General features: G+C 27.4%; 1 protein-coding gene across 2 annotated transcripts in view; it reads left to right on the plus strand.

Moving 5' to 3' along the window:
• LOC123268458 (cGMP-dependent protein kinase, isozyme 2 forms cD4/T1/T3A/T3B) overlaps positions 1-21701 on the plus strand; it is a 75248-nt gene that overhangs the window by 21445 nt on the left and 32102 nt on the right. Inside the window, exon 1 of one of the 2 annotated variants that reach the window (XM_044733519.1) lies at positions 16656-17117. The exons of the other annotated variant lie outside the window; for it this stretch is intronic. Within the exon in view, the coding sequence (XP_044589454.1) occupies positions 16798-17117 (320 nt within the window). The 5' untranslated portion in view covers positions 16656-16797. Of the gene's footprint in view, positions 1-16655; positions 17118-21701 lie in introns of those variants that run through there. 2 annotated transcript variants of the gene reach the window in all.

Consider the following 21701-nt stretch of genomic DNA (forward strand, 5'->3'; position numbering starts at 1 on the left):
TGAGTTCTTTAACTTTGTATTTATGGGAAACAATTTATTTTTTATTCAGAAATTAAAATCTATTTAAATATATATTTAAATTATTAATAAAACTCACCAATTTGACAGCTGATCTGAGTAACACAAAGAAAATGTTAAAATCAACACTTTATTTGTGTTATAGATAACATTTAAGTGTGTAGAAATCCGAGAATCAGCCGATGAAAGTTTTAACATATTTTTGTGTTTCTTTTAACACAGAATTATGTTGATTTTATCAATACAAACAGTGTGTGTATAATTAACATAAATTTTGTGTAAAAAAATCATCTACGCAAAATTTTATGTTAAATTTTACGAAAATTTTTTTACTGTGTACTCAAATGAAAAGTCTCGATGAGTGTTACATCGGGATGAGCTTATATCTTTAAAAATCTCAATATTTCACGAGATAAAAGGTTACTTCTCAATTATGTATCTAGAGATAGAGCTTTTTTGAATTCAGCCTAAATACTTATCATAATAAATTGACTATCGGTGAAAATGAAATGAAACCTTAAAAAGGCACATATTCAAATCAAGACCTTTGCAATGACATTAAATTTCACTAAAATTTTATCATAGACCATTCTGGAAACAAAATTTTTCTTATTCTCTTAATAATATAGATTAAATTTAAAAAAATTTAATCAATCATAATAATTCATTAAAAAAAATTAAATTAATTATTAATTAAATCGTTGAAAAATTGAATTTTTAATTACTTGAATCCCATTGGAGCAACTTTTTTCGTATCCAAGTACCATCCAAATTATGATATCAATTGTAATACAGCTATTTTCCAATAAATTATAAATCAGCCCAACTTTTCGATGTAAACAAACGAAAAATACCAGTTTTTCTATATTAAAAAACTTATATTGGATAAAAATATTTTGTATTCTAGGTGGAAAAAAACTTTTTTTCCTTCTTAAGGAGGTCCTTTCGCCGCCAATGTAAAATAAAAAATATTAGATTATGAGTAAATTTAATTTTTTTCTAATAGTTAAGGTCCTTATTTATCTTATAGTGAGGTTTAAATTATACTTTACCGGACAAATTTTTGAAAAAATAAAATTTTTCAATGTTAGTATTTGTTCAGAGTCTTACGAGAAAATCAGACGTTTGCAGTATTTCTCAAATTATACTATCAGTCATGGATTAGATGAAGTAAAAAAAAAACTAAAAATCAGATTTTCGAAATATTCAGGTTTCTTTTTTTGCAATAAAATATATCAGTTACCGAGATATTTATTGAGAAATTAATATTTAAAAATCACAAAAAATTCTCAAGTTACCTACAATAAAATGGAGTCAAAAGATTTGGCAACGTTGCGTAGCGCGCGAGCTTCAGACCATTCAATAAATTCAAACTAAACTTTAACGCGCTTATGTTTTTCATGCATACTTATTAGTTAATTTATTGTTAACAAATTTTCATAATTCATAATTGAAAAATAAAACAATAATTAAAAAATACTAGCATTCCTGCCATGAGACATTAGAATGTTATGGTTTTGTGACTAAACATTTTTAATTAATTTATTTATTTACACTGACTGCAAAAAGTTAAACACGGTTAAGGTTATATTGTGCAAATAAAAATGTAAACAACCGAAATAAAGCGTTGCCAAATCACGGACAGGTTACTAACAGCTGATTTACAACAGTCAAATTAATTTTTGTATTTAACTATTTTTTTTTTTTTAATTTTCAAAATTTCAATGATTAATGCCTCATATACTATTTATTTTTTAATTTTAGGAATTTTTATGGGTTTTGTATTTTAATTTATTGAAAATTTACTACTACAGTTGTTATGACTCAACTGGAGCGAAAAGACTTCCTTAACACATACACAGAAAAAAAAATGTTGAATCAAGTATATATTTTTGAAGAGCTCAATATTCTTGGCTTGAGTAGAAAAATTCTTGATTTAAGAAAATTTTTCTTGACTCAAGGAAATTTTACTTAATTCAAGAATTTTTCGTCTTGATTCAAGACAATTACCCTCTTCAAAATTATAATCTTGGTTTAAGAATTTTTCTCTTGAATCAAATTAATTTTTTTTTCTGTGTACCAAGATCAAACTTTGATACTAGGTCAACGATCGTGAATCCTTATCACAATATTTCAAATCAGTAAATATTATTATTGGATTTTTGTGTCAATGTCAATCGATATCTGATCTCAAAACTAGTTGACATCTTGCCGTAAAGTTTAGCTTAATGCTACCATCAACATCAACATTACCATTAACATTAACGTTAACGTTTACGTTAATGATGAACCGACACTCCTAGAATCTTGTAATCCCATGACCTCTTATACTTTCTAAATCAGAAACTGAAAACCGCGACTCCCATAACATTACTTCGTACTTGAAGCATAAAAAAAAAAAAAAAATTAGCTGTTTATCCATATCACTTTCTGCTGTCATATCACTTTTAGCGCATTAATACTAATACATATCTTACTCTGAATTTGACGACATGTTTTATCACCGCGATAATTTATAAAATTATGTATAAATAACTTGCGATATTGTGTAATTTATCAATGGCTGGCAACTTTCACCAGGTTAGTTACTTATGGGTTTATTTAAGTATCAGCGCTCATGTTTTATTAAATACATCTACTAAAAATTTAAAAGCAAAAGGTCTTTGCTGAATATTTCCACCGACTGTACACCAGCCTTGATCCCTTCTTCTCTTATTTATATCTATAAATATAAACACACACAAATAAGTATATAAATAACAATAATAATGATGATCATGATATTACAATCAGGCGTTTCTCATTACCATAAAGACTCGCGTTGTTGGGCTTAGACTCACTGATCTAATGGAAATCAACGGGTAATTACATTAGTTATGCATTTGCTATTATCATTATCTATAATGCAAATTGAAATGTTTACTGTAATTATTATTTAGTAATTGGAATTAATTATAGAGCATAAGATGGATGGTTAATATGATGATTCTTGGTACTTGGAAAAAATTTTGCGAGATTAAGTTTTGGTTTATTTTGCGGAAATTTAAATTTTTTAAAGAAGAAATTATAGAATATTTTTCAAAATAAAAATATTTTTTAATTTTAAAAATGAGTAATTAAAATTTTGAATTATTTTTTGGCAAAAATGATAAATTTGAAGCTTCTTGAGTTAAAAAGAAATTACTCACGATATTCTTTATTCATCCATTACATCAAAAATTATTCAAATATCCTTAACCATTTATGATTTCTTACTTTTTTAACTTCCCGCTAAGAAAATTGAAAATTTTCAAAAATCGTTATTGGTTTTATTTCAGTCAAATTTGACACTTAGAAAAAATTTTTTTTATCAACAGCTAATTAATACCCCGATAAAAAAAATTAACTTGACTCAAGAGCTAAAATTTTGAACCAAGAATACTATTTTGAAGAAAATGATTTGCTTGAGTCAAGAAATTATTCTTAATTTTTTTTGTCTCAAGAATTTATTCTCTTGGCTCAAGAAAATCATTTTTAATTTTTTATTAGTGTAGTCTTTTATAAAAAAAATTCTTGCAATTTTTTAAATCCTACTAAAATTATTGACGCCCATAGGTCATTTTACAGACGAGCAAAAATTTTGAAATTTTTTTTTTTTTATTTTTACGATTAATATTAAAGACTGTTTGGAAAAAAATTTTCTAAAATTAAGTTAGCCGACATCAAAAAACCTTTTTACTGAAAAAATGAGTATGTAAAAATTAAAAAAAAGTTTCAAATGTAAAAAATTAAAAAAAAACCACAAATCGACGTTCTAATTAGCAAATTATCTGACTCTAATTTAGAGAATCTTCCATTTTTACGAAAAAACAATTAGTTAAAAATTTATTATCACTTTAAAAAACAATTTAATGGCTCCGCGCTTTTATTAATCCGCAAAAATTACCTACTTCAAAATTTCTGCCCAAAAATTTATCAATAACAACATCTCAAGTACAATAATTTCTCAAAACAAAATTTATCACACCATAAATTAATCTGGCGAAAATTAATCATCACTCAATTTAATATCTAATAGAGGTATAATATTCTGGTTTGGATCATTCAAATAATTTATAATAGGACTATTGCTACCTCAAAATTTTATAAAATCACCCTCTAAATAATTAGACCAATTGCTAATTAGACCGTCAAAATGCAATTTTTGTACTAGTTATTATTTAAAGGTCTATCAAGCTAGCATAGACTCGTATATCAGGCATTGACTTATTATTCAAGCAACAAAATTTATTTGTGGTGCTAAATTTGTTGCTAATTATTTGCTCTATTTAGAATATTGTTGCTTGTTTAGATTCTGAAAAAACAATAATAATGACCGTCCAAGATGGGCTCTGCCACTGCTAGCTTGATATGCCTATTATTTAATAAATGAAAAAATAAAAAATTTCTGTCTACTAATTTCAAGTTCAAATTTGGATTGAACTCAAAACTAATTTATATTTGTGTCAAAATATGAATTCCAATCTTAAATTCATTAGGAATTAGAATTTTTTTTACCCGGGAAATTTTTTAATACACAGTAAAAAAATTTTCGTAAAATTTAACATAAAATTTTGTGTAAATGATTTTTTTACACAAAATTTATGTTAATTCTACACATACTGTTTGTATTGATAAAATCAACATAATTCTGTGTTAAAAGTAACACAAAAATATGTTAAGACTTTCATCGGCTGATTTTCGGATTTCTACACTGATAGAATGATTTGTTTATATTTAAAAATATTTATTAATATTTAGCAAATAATTTATTAGAGACCACTTTTTAGTCCTTAACAAATATTTCTAAGTATTTAAAAAGATTTATTAATATTTAATAAATAAATATCAGATTTATTAAATACAAACAAATCATTTTAAATACTAAGAAATATTTGTTTAATACTAAAAAATGGTCTCTAATAAATAATTTGTTAAATATTTTAATTGTTAAATTCAATTAAACCTGTCACATCTCTTCAACATAAAATAATTAAAAACCTATGTAAAAATAATTACATACTGATAGAAGGATTTGTTTATAGTTAAAAATATTTGTTAATATTTAACAAATCATTTATTAGAGACCACTTTTTAGTCCTTAACAAATATTTCTTAGTATTTAAAAAGATTTATTAATATTTAATAAATGAATATCTGATTTATTAAATACAAACAAATCATTTTAAATACTAAGAAATATTTTTTTGATACTAAAAAATGGTCTCTAATAAATGTTAACTATTAACAAATATTTTTTTAATACAAATAAATCCTTCTATCAGTGCAACAATATCCCCTTGACAATTAGAAACTCATTTATAATAAATGCATTAACTTACTACTATCAAGAATGTAAAAGCCTATTCTATGAAAAATGTACAAATACAAGACCTAAGTTGTTAGTTCTACCAAAAATAAACAAAACTATTAGTACTCAGAATGCTTATTATGTAGCAATTAAATATTATAACAAACTCCCTGCTGATATGAAAACTATAGTCTGTAGTAAAAAATTGTTAAAAAAAAAGTTAAGTTACTGGATAAGAAACCTTAATGGTTAACATGCTTGAAAAATGTAATGGAAAATGCGAGTATTTGATTGGATATTTCTTTTTATGATAATTATCTATAATTTTGTATTTCTTTCTATATAAATTTATTACTTTTGTACTTATTATCTCTTTGCATTGTATTATCGACAAAAATTTTGTAAAAATTATATATATTGTAAAATTGGTATTTTTGTACTGGTTCTATAAACAGGTGTCTTTACACCTCGATAGAATTCTTTACCAGATAAATAAATAAATAAATAAATAAATATTAACAAATATTTTTAACTATCAACAAATCCTTCTATCAGTGTACACACTTAAATGTTATCCATAACACAAATAAAGTGTTGATTTTAACATTTTCTTTGTGTTACTTAGATCAGCTGTCAAATTTGTGAGTTTGATTGATAATTTAAATATATATTTAAATAGATTTTAATTTCTGAATAAAAAATAAATTGTTTCCCATAAATACAAAGTTAAAGAACTCAATAAAGAATTCAAAATTTTTAAATAGTGATTAATTAATTATAATCAATAGTTGTTACTTTACTACAAGTCAGTGGCAATAGGTGATTATAGGATTAATGATGTATTAATTTCTAATTATTAATTATTAATAAACTCGTTAATTATATATTAATGGAAAATAATTTTTTTTTCACGCTGCATTTAAGTATTTCACGTAATGACACAAATCAAAATCCATCAAATTAAAATGACGTTGAGGCTATCACATTTACATGTCTAAATATCTTGTGTGGCATACGTGACTATACTCGTACTCCCGAGATCCCGTGCAAAATAAAGCCGAGCGGCGTCATAATTTAACATATCTTTGTGTAAATTCAACATATTATTTGTGTTACTATAGAAAACATCAACACAGCTTTTATATTGAATTAACATTTAAAAAGTGTTATTTATACTACTAACCGAATGGGAGTATTCTTTTACATAAATTTTGTGTTGGTTGGCCAGTAACATTAAAAAAGTGTAGTTTTACTTTGAATTAACACTTGAGTGTGTTAAAAAATGGATGGATTGATCAATACAAACAGTTTGTGTAGAATTAACATAAATTTTATGTAAAAAAATCGTCTACACAAAATTTTATGTTAAATTTTACGAAAATTTTTTTACTGTGTAGTGCATTTTAAGAACTATTTCCTGAATTTTAAGTATTTTTAACTTCCCGCTACGAAAATCGAAGATTTTCAAAAATCGGGAAGTTATTGTTTTCACCCCGTTTTGCAAAAACCGAGTTTTCATCAGATCTCGACGTTTGAAGGTCACAGGAAGCTTCTCTGACTATCCCCGCGAGGTTGTCACGGCGTCTGTATGTATGTATGTGTGTGTGTGTGTGTGTGTGTGTGTGTGTGTGTGTGTGTGTGTGTGTGTGTGTGTGTGTGTGTGTGTGTGTGTGTGTGTGTGTGTGTGTGTGTGTGTGTGTGTGTGTGTGTGTGTGAAAGTATGTGAACCGCTTATAACTTTTGAACGGCTTGACCGATTTCATCGCGGTTGGTGCCATTCGAAAGGGCTTGACCAAACTTAGATTTTGAAAACTATTTGGACCGATTCAGATCAATAGATTTTGAGAAATCTTCAAAAAACTGAAAAAAAAAATTTTTTCAAATGTGGTTTTTTTGGAATAACTTTCAAACGGCTTAATAGTTTAATTCCAAAAACTAATCAGCTCTTAACCTCAAAAAACCACGTCGATCGCCACCAGTCCGGTCAAAATCGGTTGATTCGTTCGAGAGATATCGTGAACGAAAGAAAACCGAAAAAAGTGTTATTTCGGAATAACTCCAAAATTCCTAGCGCGATCAATTCAAAATTTGAGATTCTTTGTGAGGCTTGAAAAACTGCGTCAAATGCTGCCAACCGCGTGAAAATCGGTTTATTCATTCAAAAGTTATTGCGGTTTAAAAATTCAAAAAATAGTGTCACCAAATCCCTATCAGACTTTTGAGCTCGAAGAGCTCAAAAGCATAGGAAAACAATCTCTTTGAGCTTGGAGAGCTCAAAATAACCCATAAATTGTATTTTTGAGCTCGAAGAGCTCAAAAACGCCATTGGTGCAATTTTAAGCGCCTAAGTATGGAATTAGCGGGAAGTTGCAGGGATGGCCTTCAGGGTCAACCGTTTTCCTAATTTTTTTTTTTTTAAGATTTTCAAAATACTTCTAAGATAATTTTAGAATTATTGCGTATTATTTTAAACAATTGAGTTAAAATTTTGTGCTTAAAATCTTATGTGGAACATTTTTTTAATAATTTGAAAACAAATTTTGGAAAAATTTTAGAACTATTTTAGGACAATTTTAAAATGTTTTGAAAACAAATTTGGAACAATTTAGGAACTTTTATAGGACATTTTTGAAACAATTTTTAGCTGTCTTAAAATTTACAAATTTTTTAACATCTTTTAATTTTTTTACCTAGAAAATAAATTAATAAAGTTTTTTATTAATTTTTATTCACAAAAATAATCAATTTAAAAATAAGCTATATTTTTAAAAATTAAAAAAATTTTCTATTTGCACAAAATTAACCAACTGTAAAAAAAATTAAAGTTGTAATAATAATAATAAAAATTTAAAGATTGTGAATTGTCGTGAATAAAAACGAGTTGGATGACGTCATGGATAATTAGTTATTCAATTCGTTTTAAATTATCTCTTTCTAACCGCAATTTCAATGTTATTATTATTAGAAATATAATAATAATAATAATAATAATTATGATACATTAATCTGTTGAGTTTTATTTAACAGGAATAAAAATGGTAAAGTGGGGTCTTAAGTCTTAATATTTATTAAGCTTTTTTTCTTAATATCTGAGTAGAGCTTGAGGCCCAGGGATTCTCTTCACGTCTCACCGCGTCACTCTTTCGGCCTCGCTTATCTCACCGTAGTCTAAAAATAACCGTTGTCACGGCCACCGGCGACATTTAAAAAAAAACCTTACCACATTTATACGTATATATTTAGCCGCATACGTACAAACAGAGAGAGCGAGAGAGAAGAATACTTATTTACTTTTACACTTACAAGTGTGTGTACGTGTTTTATTCTTCGCTCTTCACAACAAATAGCTGAATTTAAAGAGACGCTACTGCCATCTCGCGGTGACTTTTTTACTACGCAATGATAAATCTCAACTAGTGGCGCCGCGGGTGGTGAGTTTTGAAACTAAAATTGTAAACATTGCCGTCGATAATGTTGTAAATTTTTTCTAAGATGTCCCTGATTAGGAAAAAAGATTTAAAATTAGTCAAACAATTTAAAAAAATTAAAAACATATTTTTTTAACAAGATATAGATGTACATTTTGCATTGAGGTAATATTTCCAAATTCCTTTTTTTAATCAGGAGTATATTTTAATTATACATTTACTTAACAGCCGAGACCAGTGATTGCAGTTTCAATCGGCTTAGCGAAACGAATGGAAATTTTGAAAAAACGTTTTTAGAGAAAATAGATAATTTAATAAACTATTTCACCACAAAGCGTTTTTTTCAAAAATTTCATTCGTTTCGTGAAACCAATCGAAACTGCAATTGCTCTGCTGTTGGGAGTGCGACAGAGATAGTTCCGTTGAACTCCGTGAGAGCAAAGCGAGAAAAAGATGGTCTCGCCTGTTAAGCTAGTATTTAGGCTATTTAAGGAGGTTCATCGGCAAGAAAGACACCAATAGGTTATAGCTATTAGTTTCTTTCTCACGCACTAGTGCTGCCTCTCTTTACAGACTATCACTCACTTACTTCCACTCACGTAAAATATCGAGTCGCTAACTTCAAACATTTTTTTATAAAAAAACTAACTGACCCGGTGAACATCGTATCACCTACAATATATTTTGTTACACCTTTCGATCAGCGATTATCAATCTTTAAACTCTAATCTACTTCGATAAAGAATAAATACTGGCTGTATGAAGTGCTAGAATTTTGTTAGAATTTTGTCAAGTTATTAAATGAAACTCGCTTCTTATTATCGCCTGAAAATCAAGATCCCAAAAAATCAACACCGAATTTATGGAATTTTTAACTTCCCGCTAGGAAAATTGCAAATTTTCAAAAATCGGGAAGTTATTGGTTTTACCCCGTTTTTCGAAAATCGAGTTTTCATCAGATCTCGACGTTTTGAGGTCCTAGGAAGCTTTCCTGACTATTCCCGCGAGGGTGTCACTATGTCTGTATGTGTGTGTGTGTGTGTGTGTGTGTGTAAGTATGTAAACCGCTTATAACTTTTGAACGGCTTGACCGATTTCATCGCGGTTGGTGCCATTCGAAAGGGATTGACCAAACTTAGATTTTGAAAACTATTTGGACCGATTCAGATCAATAGATTTTGAGAAATCTTCAAAAAACTGAAAATAAAAATTTTTTTCAAATGTGGTTTTTTTGGAATAACTTTTAAACGGCTTTATGGTTCAATTCCAAAAACTAATCAGCTCTTAACCTCGAAAAACCACGTCGATCGCCATCAGTCCGGTCAAAATCGGTTGATTCGTTCGAGAGATATCGTGAACGAAAGAAAACCGAAAAAAGTGTTTTTTCGGAATAACTCCGAAATTCCTAGCGCGATCAATTCAAAATTTAAGATTCTTTGTGAGGCTTAAAAAACTGCGTCGAATGCTGCCAACCGCGTGAAAATCGGTTTATTCATTCAAAAGTTATTGCGGTTTAAAAATTCAAAAAATAGTGTCTTATCAAATCTCTATCAGACTTTTGAGCTCGAAGAGCTCAAAAGCATAGGAAAGCAATCTCTTTGAGCTCGGAGAGCTCAAAATAACCCATAAATTGTATTTTTAAGCTCGAAGAGCTCAAAAACATCATTGGTGCAATTTTAAGCGCCTAAGTGTGGAATTAGCGGGAAGTTGCAGGGATGGCTTTCAGGGTCAACCATTTTCCTAATTTTTTTTTCAACTTTTTTATAGTTAATACGGTAGCGGCATTACTCTAAATAAATAATCTTTTTTTTTCACGTCGTTTTCATATATTAAGATAATTTTCTGCAACTAATTGATTTATTGAGTAAAATATAAAATTCTTGTCTGCTAATATTAGTGTCATGAAAAATTATTCTTTTTTTTGACAATTAAAAATTTTCAAAAAAATTACAATATTTCTCCATGGAAATTTTTAATATTAAGAATTTTCTACCAAAAAGTATCAATCATTAAACATTTGGTCTTTTGCCTTGTAAATTTTTGTTTTTCTTATCAAGTCTTAGAATAATCGATTGATTATTCTTCAATAATCAATATCACTCTTATTTTTGTGCTAAAAATAGCAAACATCTGATAATTCTTATGTTTATATAAAAAATTAATATTTTAAAATATACTTAACCTTTTAAATAATTTTTTAAACATTTTCTGCAAATTTTTAAATAATTTATTACAATTTTTTTTTGAGCCAAAAAAAATATTTTTTTCTTTTTTAGTATATAACTTCTTCTAATAATTCAAAACTTAAATAAAAATTTGCATTATAATATTTGCTTACAATAAATAACTTAAAAATTTCCAAATAAATAATCAAAAATCAACCATGGATTCATTCGATTCCTTGATATGATGCGCAATGAATTATTCATCCGCAAATTATTCATCCCGAGGATCTAAAAAAAAAAATAATCACCAGAATTCAGTCAGCAAACATCTAGTCCTTGATTTAATAAAAAAAAACCGAATTCCATCGAAAATAAAAAACAATTTTATATTTACCAAATAAATATCAGTATCATCAATTGTATAACAGATTGATTGGCTATCTTATCATTGATAAAGACCTTGATGTGTATAAATGTGTAATTAGACCTAAAGATTTAAACCAATTAAGAGAAGAATAATTCCCAGTTGTTACGAAATTGAATGACTTTTTTTTGGTGAGTAATAAAATAAGAAAAGAACACAATAGTGCCGCTAAAAATTGCGCAATCTCTTTCTAAACACACCCAGTTGCCCAACAGATAACTATTAAATAACAACAATAATAAAATTGAATGGATAACGATGGTGTGACTTAAATAATTCAAAACCCAACCAAGTACGAGTCACTAACATTAAATTGTCACGCTAACTGCTGACTGGCCATGTTGGTGAGGCCGCTAAGTGAGGCAAGGTCTCTGTCTAAGAACAAAAAATCTTTTATTGTGAAACAATATTGTGTGTTGTATAAATGAGCATCAAAAACAATACAACTAAATGAACATACTCACACATCAATCACATTAATTTCATATTAAGCAATACGACAAATACCATCTCAGGTCTTAATGGAAGATTTTATTGCCCTCCGGCAGTGTCTAGCTTAACAATCCAGGGCATTAATTTCGAGTCCTTGTTCCTGTCTAACAATAAAAAGTTTGTCTGCAGAAGTGAGTCTGAATACTGAGAATATTAAGAGGGACTTATATTACCTGGAGAACTGATCAACCATCAGACATAAACTGTATTATAGTATATGCCTGTGGGCAGATTGGAGAACGTGACCGAACTCTGGATATGTTCATCATCGCTCTGCGGTAATCACAATCGTAATAATGCTCAGTCGCTTGCCATTTGTGATTCGTGAAACACGTAGCTGATAAATTTATAAATTTACAAGTTTGGAGTTTGAGTTTTAAGTACTTGGAATAATATTTTATGGTTTCTTATTTGCTGTAAAGAATTTTCGAATGATTTGTGTATTGAATTTATAACGTTTTTGATAAAACTGCAGAAAATTGATCTGTTTTTAATCTGATTAAATAGTATACTGAGAGAAAAGTGTATATTTAGCTGAATTACAACGTCACAATTATATAAATAAAGTTTTCTGATTTCTCTTTTTGTATTGACTTGAACTGCGTTAGTTTAAATAACTATTAATAAATATTTTGTATTTCAATGAATGTTTTTCTATCGTGTTAAACAGAAAATTATTAGGTGATTGAAAGTTTGTTACGGGCAATGTCTCAGGTAGCGTCACTGGAAGAGTCCGTAGTGCGTAACCAAAAAATCTGAGTTCGATTCCCAGTCCGGGTTATCCGAATTATTTTTTCAAGATGACTATTAAGATTATATTTAACTGAAACTAGTTCAAGTAACTAATGACGGTTTTAATCTGAATTTTTCCGTTTTATTTTAAAGAAAATATATTTAATGTAAAATTAATTTATAGTAATTAATGGTCATTTAAGTAATAACTAGCAACCTTGCAGTCACTACGTGACTGCCGTGACTTGTGAACAATAAATAAATAAAATTTTGTTTTGTTAAATAATTACTTTTATTAAATTGCACTGTACTTTCTTAACTATTGACATTTTTAAAGATATAAGCTCATTCCAATGTTACACTCATCAAGAGCATTCATTCGAGTACACACATGCATTTTGAAATATTTTTCATATATTCATATATATAAATATCTTTAAAAATATCATTAGTTGACAAGATACGATGTTATTTCTTAATTATTGACATTTTTTAAGATATAAACTCATTTCGATGTTACATTCATCGAGACCTTTCATTTAAGTACCCACATAGCATTGCTTATATATTTTATATATATGGTATTTGTGAAATATATAAATATATAAAATGTATGAAAAATTGATGTGGGTACTCAAATGAAGAGTCTTGACAATTGTAACATCAGAATTATAGCTTATATCTTTAAAAATATCAATAGTTTACAAGATAATTGTTAAAATACCCTGCACCTTCTTAAATATTGATGCTTTTAAAGACATAAGCTCATCCCAATGTAACACTCGTCAAGAGCTTTCATTTGAGTACCCACATGCATTTTGATATATTTTTCATAGATTTATTTTTTATTTATTTATTTTTATTTATTTGGTTTAAATGCCAAGGCAGTAAGCCGAATGGCAAAATTTACAAATATTTAAATATAAAGATAACAATATTTAAATATAAAGATAAGAATAAGTACACGTACAGTTATAGCAAGTATTACCATGATAAATAATACATTATACAAATGAATACTTATGATACATTTTAATATAATATAATATGCATGTAGATATGTAAATTCCAGAGATTTGTCTAGATTTTTCTGAGATTTACAATTTACAATTTACCGTCAGTTTCTAATTTCATGAAAAATTCAAAAGCTTTTGTTTTAAATGTTTCCAAACTATGAGATTCGATTATTTCAATGGGCAGTTCTCTCCAAAGCCGTATCGCTGACACCACAAATGAATGCTCATATGATTTTGTAGTAAAGTGTGGTATTTTAAACATGATGTTATTGTATTTTTCTGCTATTCTTTCTGATCGTCTAATGTCTTGATCCTCTTCTATGAATAAATTCCGTAAGAATTTTGGTTCACCAGTGGATAACAGTTTATAAAAATAGCACGCCAAGCAATACAATCTCTTTGTCTTAATGTTTAGCCACTTTAGAGAAAGTCTATGAGGAGTAATATGTTCATCTCGTTTCAAATCCAATATGAATCTAATTGAATTATTTATTAATCTTTGCAATTTATAATCCAATCGTTTAGAGGAATCCAGCAACACTAATGAGCAGTATTCGATTATCGGAAGAATTGTGGCAGTTATTAATAATTTGCGAGTGTATGTGGAGAGTATATTCTTCCTATGTTTAAGGCTATTTTATATATATATATATATATATATATATATATATATATATATATATATATATATATATATATATATATATATATATATATATATATATATATATATAAAAGATATGAAAAATTAATGTGGGTGCTCAAATAAAAGGTCTCGATGAGTGTAACATCGGGATGAGCTTATATCTTTAAAAATATCAATAGTTCACAAGATATTTGTTGAATTGCACTGTACTTTTTTAAATATTGACCTTTCTAAGGATCTAAGCTCATTTCAATGTTACACGGTGAGAAATTTCCATTATTTTTTATTCTGCATGGATTTTAGATATTACAATGGTGCATATTACTAGTGAACCTTATTGACTCAGAATAAAATTTTACGATGGCCCATAGTAATTTCCGAAACAAATGAAATCAGACATAGTAAATGGTAAAAATTGAAATGTACCATAGTAAAATGAAATATGCAATAATTTAAATTTCCGAATGTACTATAGCAAAAAAAAATAAGAAAACGTTTGTAAAAAATAAAAAATTTTAGAGTAAAAAATGTTTTTAGCAATCAAAAAAAATATCAAACCAAACAAGATTTTTTTTGTTTGCAATAATTTTTAAAAATATTTTTTTAAAATATAGTTTTTTTTTATTTTTTTTTTCATTTTTAACAATAAACGTAGGATTTATTTTGGCAGTTAATTTTATTATGAATAATTATAAACACAATATATAACTTTTAAATTATTTTTTATTATTATTAGAAGTGTCGGTTGCAGGTTAACCATCAAATGTTTGTTTTCATTTTAATTTTTCACGGTAAATTATTAAATATTTTATTATTTATGAATCTTACAAATTTTCATTAACTATTCATGTGTTGATGGATTTATAAACTAATATTTATTTAAAACTTAATGTTTATTGCAATTTTCATAACACCGTTAACCACTACTGATAGCGTCTGTAGACTTATGTTGACAAAACAAAGCAGCACGAAAAAATGAAAGAGCGCGCGTCGCGACTGACACGCATACGTTTACTATGGGACATTTGAAAATTTCATAGTCACAATTTTAAATTTAAACCGAGTACACGTGACTAAATGTGAAACTTTTTTATAAATTTTTATTGTCGACTGAGCAACAGAAATTTTACTATGGAACTATAATGAAAAGTTTTAAGCACACTAACAGTTTTTGTTCTGTCAGTTTACGAAAATTTTTTATATATGTTTATGTAACAGTTGCATGGTCAAATTTACTATGGTCCCTAGTAAATATTGATTGGTACAATATGATATTCTTAAATTTTTATGGTAATATTTTGAATTGAGTCATTAAGGTTCAGTCTTATTATGTATGCATAGTAAATTTCTACAGAAATTTCTCACCGTGTACACTTATCAAGAGCTTTCATTTAAGTACCCACATGTATTTTGATATATTTTTTTTTATATACATATATATAAATACATAATATATATGAAAAATTGATGTGGGTATTCAAATGAAAGGTCTTAATGAGTGTAACATCAAAATAAGCTTATTTCTTTAAAAATCTCAATAGTTCACAAGAAATTTGTTAAATTGCACTGTACTTTCTTAAATATTGACATTTCTAAGGATATAAGCTCATTTCAATCTTACACTTATTAAGAGCTTTCATTAGAGTACCCACATGCATTTTCATATATTTTTCATATATTCATATATATAAATATACAAAATATATGAAAAATTGATGTGGGTACTCAAATGAAAGGTCTCGATGAGTGTAACATCGGGATGAGTTTATATATTTAAAAATGTCAATATTTTACACAATACAAGGTAATTGTATTGTATCTCGAGATACATTTTCGAATACAGCCTAAATACTTATCATAATAAATTGACTATCGGTGAGAATGAAATGAAACCTTGAAAAGGCACAAATTCAAGTCAAGACCTTTGCAATGACACTAAATTTCACTAAAAAAACCGATTTTAAAAACTTTAATTGAATAGTGATACTATTCAACTAAATTTTCCAAATTCAAAGAACTAAATTTTTCTCTCAGTATACTTGAACTTGCTGTTTTGTTTTTAAACTTAACTAAAAATTTTCTATCTTTTTTTATCGAAAATTTATCGAAATAGTATTATCACTTTAAGATAAGATTTATTCAGGTGCTTGGAAAGATTTAAACTCTAGATGTCTTAGTGATAAAAGTAGACTAAAGTTGGCTTGGATGCAATAAAAAAATAGCTTTGATTAAAAACAGATCTAATTTAATTATTTTAGTCAAATGTTTTAACATTAAACTTAAAAGAACTCTTGGTGATTAGTGCGTCAAGACTTATTTGTTTGTGAATTTTATAAATAGACCGTTAAAACTGAGAAAACGAACGGATTAACTACTTTAAAATCCATAAAATAACTTAAGATCACGTGCTGGAGAGTTGATTCTTGATCTATAGCAAGATGCGTTAAGTGAAGACCGCACGCGATTGATTTTTCTAATAATAATTCCTTGCAATTGGGGATTTTAACTCCGGCATTTTGTGAAGCTCAGTCTTGGAAAATCAGTTAAATGTTTTGCAGCTGTGCGCGGTTTCTTAAAAAGTTCGATGACATGGACTCGGTCCAGGACTTAAAGCGCTTACTGTACGAGCAGACGGAAGTGTTAAAAAAAAGAGAGGAGAAAATTGAAGCCCTGGAAAAACTTATTGAAGAAAGAGAAAATACTATCTGCTATTTGCAGAATGAAATTGACAAATTTAGGCAGATTGTCGAGCTGTCGATTAATACTGTTGCGCTTAATCCAAGATTGAGGGCCAAAAGGCAGGCCATTTCTGCGGAACCTTCAAGTTATGATACGGAACCTTTAGTTAAGTTCGCAAAACCTACGAGGTGAGATTTAAGTTAGTTTTTATTTTTTTTCTACACAAAATGAAAGGTTCACTTAAGCCAAGAAAATATTTTTCTTCCTTATTATTTTCTTAAGCGAAAAAAAAATTTTTTTTTGACACAAGAAATTTCACTTATTCCAACAAAATTAATTCTTTTGCTTTAAGAAATACGTATATTGATACAAGAAAATTTATTTAAGTCAAGAAGCTCCAAAAAATTTAGTTTTTGATATAAGTTAATTTTCTTGTCTTGAGAAAATTTCTCTCTTGCTCCAAAAAATTAAATATAAAGATAGAAGTAAATTTTCGTTAATATTTTTATTGATTAACATGTCAAATGGGAAGATCAAATAATATTTTATCATTTTTTTCATTCAATATGTATAATTGCACGCTAAAATAATATAAAATGGGTATCAAATATTCTCGAGAAAAATTTTCTCAAGGTGAGAAAATTTTTTTCTCAGCTGAAGTAGGTGGCGCTGCTTCCCTAAAGTATCTAAAAATCTTGATCAAATATAAAAATTTATTATATCAAGTATTTATGATAATTTGAATTAAGAAAAAATGACTTCTTCCAAGAATGGAATTTAAAGAAAAATTTTTACTTCGGCCAACACAACTTCGGTCTTCCTTCAGGTACCCGAAAATTTTCTTGAGTCAAGAATTTTGTTCTCCAGTCAAGAAATTTTTCTTTCTGTGTAGTTTTCAGGTTTTGCAATCAGATTGTTTTCATTTTTTCATGGTGTTATTGTATGGAGAGTGAAACTGGGGATAATCATGATCATCGGGGTTACTTTCGCTTACTAGCTAACGTGACCTACTATTTTTCAAGAAAAATCAGCGATTGTTTTTTTAATTATTTTTAAGGTATTACGCAAGAGTTTTTTTGTCTGAAATGTTGATTTCTTGATTTTAAGTGACCTTGAAAGTAGAGAAACTCTGGAAGAATTTGTCCTAGAAGTTTTTTGTAGCGAAGCTGAAGATTTTCTTTTTTTCCTATTAATTTTTTAAGAATTCTGGTTGAAAAATTAATTCTTTTTAATTTTGTTAAAAAATTAAATTTTTTTAAATTTGGCTAAAAAATTAATTTTATTATTTATTTTGAAATTTTATTTATTTATTTATTTATTTATTTATAAGATCATGGGATTACATCCCATAAAATAAAATTTTAGTCAAGAACAATTAGATTATACTTTTTCCATTTATTTTTTTAAGTTATCAAATTTTTAATATTTTTAAATTTAATTTAAATAAAATTTTGCTTTATTAAATAATGACTTTTGTTAAATTGCACTGTATTTTCTTAAATATTGACATTTTTAAAGATACAAGCTCATCTCGATGTTACACTCATCAAGAGCTTTGATTTGAGTACCTACATGCATTTTTATATATTTTTCATATATATATAATATATATAAATATATGAAAAATTGATGTGGGTACTCATCGAGAAAGGTCTCGATGAGTGTAACATCGGGATGAGCTTATATCCATAAAAATGTCAACAGTTCATAAGATAATTGGTAAAATGCACTGTTCTTTCTTAAATATTGATGTTTTTTGAGATATAAGCTCATCCTGATGATACACTCATCAAGAACTTTCATTTGAGTACCCACATGCATTTTGATATATTTTTCATATATACATATAATATACATAATATATATAAATATATGAAAAATTGATGTGGGTACTCAAATGAAAGGTTTCGATGAGTGTAACATTGGGATGAGCTTATATCTTTAAAAATGTCAATAGTTCACAAGATATTTGTTAAATTGCACTGTTCTTTCTTAACTATTGACATTTTTACACGCTTTATATTAGCTTCACTTGTATGTCAGTTTGTCAGTATGTCAGTAACTCTCCGTGGGTAATCTGTGCGCCTGCGGCCTTCCTTGGTTCTGGTAGCCGTTTCTCAGGCTCGCTCTCCAAAATCGAACTCTGATTCCCCGTATTTATAATATTTATAAATAATTATTTTTTATTAGCTTCACTTGTATGTCAGTATGTCAGTATGTCAGTATGTAACTCTCCGTGGGTAATTTGCGCGCCTGAATATTTTTGATAATCAACAAATAATAGTTTAAAAACTACAAAATCACGCTTTTATAAATAAACCAAACTAAAAGTAAAAATAAATAATAGTTTAAAACTAAAACACGCTTTTATAGAAAACCAAACTAAAAATAGAAAATAAATTTAAATTAAGAATAGTGTTAAAAATTTCAATAAAAACAACTTAATAATAGTGTAAAAAAAAACAATGTATTTCATTTTAAAAAACGCGTGGTGTGCTTTTTAAGATATTATCAAAATGATAATCACTCTACTCATATCCGTCAATAAAATATTTATAACTATTGACACCATGCACCTCACGCTTTTTAAAATAAAATACATTTTTTATTTACACTATTATTAATTTATATTTATTGAAATTTTTAACACTATTCTTAATTTAAATTTATTTTCTATTTTTTAGTTTGGTTTTCTATAAAAAGCGTGTTTTTAGTTTTTTTAAACTATTATTTATTAAAGATATAAGCTCATCCCAACGTTACACTCATCAAGAGCTTTCATTTGAGTACCCACATGCATTTTTATATGTTTTTTATATATACATATACTAGCCGTTTCCGCCCGCCCGCTTCGCTGGGCGAATTATAAAAGGAAATCAATTAAATTTTATATTTCATTTTTATTTTTATTTATTTAAATTTTTATTATTATCCTTTTTTTTTTTTTATTTTTGTATGAACATAAATATGCCCCGTGGATAGAATTGTAAGCATCGATACTGTTTTGACTTGCACAGATTCCAAATTCCATCGAATTAGCCAGTTCCGTTTGTCCATTTGATTTTTCTAGCTAATATTCATTGTAACTTTCGATGTGCAATGACTATAATATTTCCGTGGCTTTCTTACAAAATTTAATAATCATTGATACGAAGAAAAAAAGTTGAAATGAGCATTAAAGTTTTAGTTAAAGTAATTGCAGGTCTCATAAGTGAAGTTGAAATCTGCTTAGCTTAAAGGGCGACAAATTTTCTGTTAACTAAAATTTTCTCCATGACATCAATTTTTCATAAAAAATCAATTTAACATGTTTTTACGAATTCTATTCCAATAAGTAGCCAAATTTATTTTTCACATATCTAGTTTTGGAAAATGCATTCATTTTAATCTGTTACAATCCCACGATCCCGCAATAAGAACAATTTATAAGTCATGTAATCAGCAAAAATAGCATGTATGTAAAATTCTTAGTCCTTTGACTGAATTACTACATGTAATGTTAAGTTTTAGAAAACTTACAATGACTTTTTTTCCGCTGCTAAAGAGCCGTTTGTTGTAAGGAAATTTTTAGTAAATGTTATTGAAACTCAATAAACATGACCTAAATTTGATCTTTCAAAAAGTCCTAGTTTATACACAATAATATTTTTAGTAGATTTCATAGAAATCTCACTGTGTTATTTCATGGAACCAATTATTATAACCAAACACACGATCAGCATATAAATATAAATTTTCAACACTTAGTTCACCAGACAATAATTAGCTTCTTTCTTCAACTTTTTTTTAATGACATTAGATCAATCAAATATTCAGGTTATGTAATAAAAACAAAAGAAAATCGTATTAAAAACAAATGAATGAAAAATGAGTCATTAGTTTTTATTAGTGGGAAAATATGTATACAAAAATTAATCGTAAAAAAAATGAGAAAGGGTTGATAAAATCCAAAAATGAGTAGCCTATAATCATCTATGAAAAATTCTGCGTCGAATGGTAGCAGTCCCATCCCGATAGCTTCAGTAGTTTTGACGTTAACTTTAGTCAAAGGAACCCTATTTTGCTTATATATGTATATTTTCCACCCACGCGTCTGCCCATGCGTGGGTAGATCAAACTTAATTCTAAAAAAAGAAACGTAATACAAATTATTTCCTTTTATGCTGATAAATAAACAAATGAATTGAAGAAAAATGCTCGTCTTTTGTTTATATCGGCGGGAAAAAATGTTTATTAAAGTTAAACAGAAATAAAATGGTGAAGGATTGATGAAATTCAAAAAATAAGTAGCCTATAACCATCTACAATTTATTCTACGTCGAATGGTTCTAGTCCCATGTCAATATGTTCAGTAGTTTTTGCGTGATTGACGGTCTACGAAACCCACTTTCCCTATATATATATATATATAGATATAATACACATAAATATATGAAAAATTGATGTGGATACTCAAACGAAAGCTCTTGATGAGTGTAACATCAGGATGAGTTTATATCTTTAAAAATGTCAATATTTCACAAGATACAAGGTTATTTCTTAATTATGTATCTTGAGATAGAGCATTTTCGAATGCAGCCTAAATACTTATCGTGATAAATTGACTAAGGTAAAGTACCCAGTACTTGAACACTTGTAAAAATGGGACCAGTAGTTGAACAGACTTTTCGAATTGTTATAATACAAAATCCGTAAATTTATTATGAGTAATATGCGCATATTATAATTATTAAATGATACAGTAATTGATTTCTGTAAGTTTTTTTCAATTA

This window comes from Cotesia glomerata, linkage group LG7 (assembly GCF_020080835.1).
Source record: "Cotesia glomerata isolate CgM1 linkage group LG7, MPM_Cglom_v2.3, whole genome shotgun sequence".
Lineage (NCBI taxonomy): Eukaryota > Metazoa > Arthropoda > Insecta > Hymenoptera > Braconidae > Cotesia > Cotesia glomerata.